This window comes from Cherax quadricarinatus, chromosome 37, assembly GCF_038502225.1.
Source record: "Cherax quadricarinatus isolate ZL_2023a chromosome 37, ASM3850222v1, whole genome shotgun sequence".
Classification (NCBI taxonomy): Eukaryota; Metazoa; Arthropoda; class Malacostraca; order Decapoda; family Parastacidae; genus Cherax; species Cherax quadricarinatus.
The window spans coordinates 11,305,714-11,313,213 of record NC_091328.1 but is presented as its reverse complement, the minus strand read 5'-3'; the positions used below and the strand labels follow the sequence as shown (position 1 = coordinate 11,313,213).

Below are 7,500 nucleotides of genomic sequence, written 5' to 3'. Positions count from 1 at the left end.
CTCCTTCTTGTGTTTTCTTCCTACTTTCTGGCTTATGTTTCTGTTTCTGAGACTTAATAATGGTCCAGAAGCGTGCGAAACATCGTCTAAAGTGCCCCCTTTGAAATTGTGGGTTGTGAATTATTTTAGCCACGGTACCGAGATTTTTTTTTTTTTAGCCCTTATGAATTGTGAAGTCTATTGTTCACGATTTTTTTTAAATCACGGGTTTGTGAATTTTATTGTCTATTATTGTTCTAACCACTAAATTGCAGCTTTTATCTTTGGTGAATTATTTCAGCCACATTACTTTGATTCTAGTTTTGATTTTGAACTCTTCTATCGCGTGTTAGTTTGAACAGTTTCAACCTGTCGATTTAGAGGCAGAAATTGAGATCTCATATGAATTCTACTATTCTTTCCCTTCCCCTAAGGAAAATGCTTAGGTAAAGTTAGGCAGATTCTTAGATGGGTTAGATTAGGGAAAATGGTAACCACTAGCCACAAGATCAGGTAACCATGGGAAACGTCTACCATGAGATCAGTCACCTACCATGAGACGAATGACCATGGGAGCCACATACAATAAGGAATGACCAAGGGAGCCACTTACCATTAGAGCAGTGATCATGGGAGCCACTTACCATTAGAGCAGTGATCATGGGAGTCACTTACCATTACAGCAGTGACCATGGGAGTCACTTACCATTAGAGCAGTGACCATGGGAGCCACTTACCATTAGAGCAGTGACCATGGGAGCCACGAGGATCCAGACATAAGGTAGGACAGCGTAGCCTTGCCAGCAGTGGACGGGATAATTAAGAGCCATGGTAGTGGTCCAGGCCACCAGGAACATGAGCGACCACCCTGAAATAACACTACGTAAAGCAGCTACAGGCATCATTTATTTATGTATTGTTATAAAAATAATAGTAATAATTATTATTATTGTATGAAAGGCTAAATACGTTTGGGTTATTCAGAGCAAAAAATAACTGGAAGCTCGATCCTCTGTCTGATAACTGCGAGACGGAAACTATTGTTTGTGTTGAGCTTCAAGTCACGGAACTTTATAAAGCTCTGCATAGAGACATGTGTAGAATTTACAAGTTTCTAAGCGTGGCATTAGGAGTGACCCCAGCACTGAACCCCAGAAGAGAGTGACCCCAGCACTGACGCCCAGCAGAGTGACCCCAGCACTGACACCCAGCAGAGAGTGACACCAGCACTGATCCCCAGCAGAGAGTGACCCCAGCACTGAACCCCAGCAGAGAGTGACACCAGCACTGATCCCCAGCAGAGAGTGACCCCAGCACTGACCCCCAGCAGAGAGTGACCCCAGCACTGACCCCAGCCGATGGTGTAGTAGAGTGTGAAAGGCGCTCCAGAGTCGAAGACGTTGGAGGTCAACCTCGAGTGGAGGAAGAGGCCCTCCACGAACATCCAGTTGATGGAGGCCATCTGAGCGTACATTCTGAGGGCCAGCAGTGCCTTGCACAGCCAGTCCTGCAACGTCAGTGCCAAGCTTAGTACACTGGTGATGGTGAACACACGGTGTACACACGTAAAATGCAAAATAAATGCGGGTATTATTGTGTACAGACGAAGATACATGACGGTAGGTGAGTGTGTGTTCAGTGACGCGAACATTTCTGGAAGTGAACGTGCGTCTAGTGAAGTGAACGCTTCTAGAATACAGTGGACCAGCGTATAATACAGTGGACCAGCGTAGAAAAAAGTGAACATAAATCTAGTAAAGTGAACGCACGTCTAATAACAATGAGCAAAAGTGAACGCAAATATAAAGAAACGAGTTCAAATGTAATAAAACTGAACGTAAGAATTAAAAAGCGATTATATTATTCAATAGAAAACGGTGGAGATAAATTTTGGGAATGGAAACAAAAAATATAACAAATTACTTAATTTTCTCAAAGTTTAAAGCCAGTTCTTCAGTAAGGAAGTTTTCTGAGTAAGTTGTTACGTTCGGATATCAGTCTTAGGAGGAGGCTTTGGGAGTCCAGTCTTAGGAGGAGGCTTAGGGAGTCCAGTCTTAGGAGGAGGCTTTGGGAGTCCAGTCTTAGGAGGAGGCTTTGGGAGTCCAGTCTTAGGAGGAGGCTTTGGGAGTCCAGCCTTAGGAGGAGGCCTTGGGAGTCCAGCCTTAGGAGGAGGCCTTGGGAGTCCAGCCTTAGGAGGAGGCTTTGGGAGTCCAGTCTTAGGAGGAGGCTTTGGGAGTCCAGTCTTAGGAGGAGGCTTTGGGAGTCCAGTCTTAGGAGGAGGCTTTGGGAGTCCAGTCTTAGGAGGAGGCTTTGGGAGTCCAGTCTTAGGAGGAGGCTTTGGGAGTCCAGTCTTAGGAGGAGGTTTTGGGAGTCCAGTCTTAGGAGGAGGCTTTGGGAGTCCAGTCTTAGGAGGAGGCTTTGGGAGTCCAGTCTTAGGAGGAGGCTTTGGGAGTCCAGTCTTAGGAGGAGGCTTTGGGAGTCCAGTCTTAGGAGGAGGCTTTGGGAATCCAGTCTTAGGAGGAGGCTTTGGGAATCCAGTCTTAGGAGGAGGCTTTGGGAATCCAGTCTTAGGAGGAGGCTTTGGGAATCCAGTCTTAGGAGGAGGCTTTGGGAATCCAGTCTTAGGAGGAGGCTTTGGAAATCCAGTCTTAGGAGGAGGCTTTGGGAATCCAGTCTTAGGAGGAGGCTTTGGGAATCCAGTCTTAGGAGGAGGCTTTGGGAATCCAGTCTTAGGAGGAGGCTTTGGGAATCCAGTCTTAGGAGGAGGCTTTGGGAGTCCAGTCTTAGGAGGAGGCTTTGGGAGTCCAGTCTTAGGAGGAGGCTTTGGGAATCCAGTCTTAGGAGGAGGCTTTGGGAGTCCAGTCTTAGGAGGAGGCTTTGGGAGTCCAGTCTTAGGAGGAGGCTTTGGGAGTCCAGTCTTAGGAGGAGGCTTTGGGAATCCAGTCTTAGGAGGAGGCCTTGGGAGTCCAGTCTCAGGAGGAGGCTTTGGGAATCCAGTCTTAGGAGGAGGCATTGGGAGTCCAGTCTTAGGAGGAGGCTTTGGGAATCCAGTCTTAGGAGGAGGCCTTGGGAGTCCAGTCTTAGGAGGAGGCCTTGGGAGTCCAGTCTTAGGAGGAGGCTTTGGGAATCCAGTCTTAGGAGGAGGCTTTGGGAGTCCAGTCTTAGGAGGAGGTTTTGGGAGTCCAGTCTTAGGAGGAGACCTTGGGAATCCAGTCTTAAGAGGAGGCCTTGGGAGTCCAGTCTTAAGAGGAGGCTCTGGAAGTCCAGTCTTAGGAGGAGACCTTGGGAATCCAGTCTTAAGAGGAGGCCTTGGGAGTCCAGTCTTAGGAGGAGGCTCTGGGAGTCCAGTCTTAGGAGGAGGCTTTGGGAGTCCAGTCTTAGGAGGAGGCTTTGGGAGTCCAGTCTTAGGAGGAGGCTTTGGGAGTCCAGTCTTAGGAGGAGGCTTTGGGATTTTAGACTTAGAAAATCTTGGCATTACAATCTTAGGAGACCTTTGGATTTCAGACATAAGAGGAAGAAACAGACAATAAGCAGACCCAGGCAGACATACACAAGGATCACAGAGGCACAGACAGAGATACAGCAAGACACAGACTCACCACATCACGATAGCTGAGAGTCTGCCGGTTGGAGATGAAGGGTTCAGTAAGAACGAGCATCACCAGGAACCTGATGATGAGAGAGACTACAAGGTTCCTGTGTACCCTCAGCCGGTCACACTCCAGCGTCCTGTGAACATAACCCTAAGATATTAGGTGGAGTATTGCGTGGGAGCATGACATGGGATTATTAATCATGGGGAGCGTTAAACCCGTAGGATTATACAGTGCATGTGGGGGATGAAATGGAAGGTATTCAGACTCAATTCAGGGAACCGGAGCACAGATCCAATTCGCTAGATCAAGAGCCCCTCACCAGCGTCGAGGAACCTCCCTTGAGGGGCATGACACGAGAATAATGACGTGGAAACATTAATAATTTTAAACATCAATAAATTACACATACAAACACAAATATACATATGTTTTCTTTTGTTCTGAATGCCAATTTAGTAGTGTGTCATACAAGAGTGTCATACTGGAGTGTCATATAAGAGTCACTCTAGCTTCATGCAAGAGTGTCTCTCGAGTGGCACTCGAACCTGCTTGACACTCGTCTAATTAGTGACAAAAAAAGAAAAGAAAATCTTACCTGGGATTTATTTATATGTTGTTGGGAGCAAAAATGCTGGGATAACTCCAGCATTTACACAAACACACACACATGTGTGTGAGTGTATTTCGATCTCTTATCTGAGACCTTCAAGCACTTTAAACAGCCAGTGAAAGTAGGGAATTATATATCACGAGTCGTGACCTTCAGGTGACCTCATACCGAATAATTTCTCTGCTAAAATCATGGGAGTCAGATTTCCATTTCAGCTGTGAGATGTTGATATTCGAAACAGCTGCAGTGACAGCTCAGTTAATTATTTTTATTATGTGATTACAATGAACCATTGCAACAATAGTGTATTTTATAGATCAGTATTGTGAAACAGTCTGAGTTCAAGGAATACGACCAAATCCACTGAGATTAAAAGGGATCAACAAGTGACTGGAACAATACACAAATAACCCGCACGTAGGAGAGAGGAGCTTACGACGACGTTTCGGACAGCTTGGGACCATTTACAAAATCGGACCGAAACGTCGTCTTAAGCTCTCTTCTACGTGCGGGTTATTTATGTATATATCCACTGAATGTAAAAACAATTAATACGTCAGATATTTAAAATAAAATATAGGGAGGTACAACCTCTGGAACCGAGTTGGAGACCCTCATCCTCGGAGAAAAGAATGAACTCGAGATGTTATATCTGAACTAAGACAGACGATGTTCTTGGTCGAGTATGAGGACTCCTTTGAAGTGCCTAAAAATCGCTAACAGTTGCAATTTTAGGCTCCATTAAGAAAATCAAGCACTGGCTGGAGCAGTAATATTTGCTGTGTTGCTTCAAGGAGTCTCCTTGGAATAACTCAGGAACTAAAGGGGTCCGCGGCCCACACGTTGAGAACCATTGAGTTGAAGGATGCTACTGGTAGTGCTGTACATGAATGGTAAACAGTACCGAATATATATATATATATATATATATATATATAGAACACTGGACGTTTGTTAGACTTAACAAGGTCTCGAGAGGCGTTACTTACGTTGTAACACTAACCACTATGGCACTACGGAGTAAATAACTTTGGTGATCACCACATAACCGCCTGCACTCGGACGTTCACATATAAAGAGGAAAAGTTAAATGAAAAAACTTACAAAGCACGAAGTTTTAACTATTAAAGAATACATTCTTATTAAGGGAATGTGAAAAGCGAGGAAAGAAAATTTGTAATACTCATGAGGCTGGTGTATAAACGTGAGGAGAATGAGGCTACTCTTAGACTTTACCTTCCCCTGAATGTGGCGGACCTTAGGGATCACATATCTAGCATTCTCACTGGACGATTAATGTTATCTGCCATAGTGGTGTCGAGGTCTAGAGTGTCAAGAGTCTAGCTGCTTTCCTGGGAGATCTTGGGTTCGAGTCTCGGCCAATCGCAGTATTTATAATATAATATATAATATATATAATATAATCTCGAGTCATAGCTTCTGGCACCGCCTCTTCACTGATCGCTACTAGGTCCTCTCTTCCTGCTTTATCAAATCTCGTCTTAAAACATGTATGGTCCCTGCCTCCACTACGTCACTTTCCAGAGTCTTCCACTTCCTGACAACTCTCTGACTAAAGAAATACTTCCTAACATCCCTTTGACCCATCTGAGTCTTCAATTTCCAATTGTGACCCCTCGTTTCTATGTCCCATTTCTGGAACATCCTGTCTCTATCCACTTGTCAATTCCTTGCAGTATTTTGTACGTCGTTATCGTGTCTCCCCTAACCCTCCTGTCCTTCAGTGTCGTCAGGCCGATTTCCCTTAACCTCTCTTCGTAGGACATTCTCCTTAGCTCTGGAACTAATCTTGTTGCAAACCTTTGGATTTTCTCTAATTTCTTGACGTGCTTGACCAGGTGTGGGTTCCAAACTGGTGCCTGACATATATACATTCGCTGCCTGACCACGGTAGAGTGCGGTTGTGCTCTGCACCCCTCTGCTGTTTGTAGGCGAGCTCCCTTGTCAGTTACCTGGCTGCAGTGGTGCTGTCATACCTCGGCTAGCAACATAAGTGCACTGTGATTGTCAAGATGGCGGTTAGTCTGAGACGCCGGATAAATACACAAATAACCCGCACATAAAAGAGAGAAGCTTACGACGACGTTTCGGTCCGACTTGGACCATTGACAAAGTCATGTGTGACTTTGTCAATGTCCAAGTCGGACCGTCGTGTAAGCTTCTCTCTTTTATGTGCGCCAGTCACGGTATTGTGCCTTTTTGTTATTTACGCCGGATAAATACTGTAGGCATTGAGCTACTTAAAGGAACGATAACGCCCAGTTCTGCGCAAGTCTTATTGCCAAAGATCATCCGGGAGACATATGGCGTACAAGACAGTGACTTGTATGGTGTAGCATTGAACGGAGGACAACGAATTTTCGTCAAACTGCTATCAGCAACGGTTTATGAATCGTTAGTCACCAGGTTTCAGGACGTAAGTCTTAACGTCACACCAGCTGTCAGTGTAAGAATGGTAGATGTTTCACGGCATTATACGTGGATCAAGTTACGCAACGTTCCCTTTGAGGCGGACGAGGCGGATATAAGGAAAGTTTTTGAGACGTATGGGACGGTGCATTATGCTCAACATGGTACGTGGGCGGCAGGTGCCTATGCTGGTTTTCCAGAGGGTTCTTTCAACCTCAAAATGACTTTGAGGCACCCAATACCGTCCTACGTGTATCTCCAAGATTTCAGGACGCAGGTCATGGTAATGTACCCAGGACAACGACGTACATGCCGCCTATGTGGTGAGTATGATCACATAGCGGCGACCTGTGACAAGCGAAGGCGTGTGCCTGGACCTGTGGTGGACGTCGCAGCCCCTGCTTCAAAGGTGGCAGGTGAGAAACAAACATCGGATGGAGGGCGTGGTGTTTTGTGGAGCGAGAGAGTAGATCGGGCACACAGGACTAGCGGTGAGTTGGAGTCCCTCCCCCAGCTGCCTGATCAGGTATCGTCTCTTGTGGATAAGGAGGAGCAGCAATTACAGGAGAAGGTTCTTGAGATTGAGGAGGAATTGGTGGAGGTGTTGAAGACTTTGTCACCGCCAGAGAGGGACGTTACATCTGAGCGTGGTGTCATCGGAGAGTCGTCGCTTCCAGAAAGTCGGAGACATGATAGTTTGGGACGTGATGGTGGTTTGGAGTCGTCCGTTGAATCATTAAACCATTCTCAGGTAGAGGTGGAGGTTCATCGAGAGGCAACATCTGACCAAGAAATGTGTAACATGACGGTCACGAGAAAGAGGGCGGCTACGTCAGATTCTGATGACGTCCTTACGCCTGCACAAAGGCCTGGGAAACAGACTGA

The 7,500-nt window shown here is 46.1% G+C and overlaps 1 protein-coding gene across 1 annotated transcript in view; it reads right to left on the bottom strand.

The window, feature by feature from the left end:
- Window positions 1–7,500, bottom strand: part of LOC128705760 (glucagon receptor-like) — a 244,521-nt gene that overhangs the window by 17,025 nt on the left and 219,996 nt on the right. The window contains exons 7-9 of the mRNA XM_070091716.1: window positions 3,579–3,708; window positions 1,330–1,486; window positions 717–847 (exon numbers count right to left, since the gene is read on the bottom strand). Coding sequence (XP_069947817.1) covers window positions 717–847; window positions 1,330–1,486; window positions 3,579–3,708 — 418 coding nt within the window. The remainder of the gene's footprint in view (window positions 1–716; window positions 848–1,329; window positions 1,487–3,578; window positions 3,709–7,500) is intronic.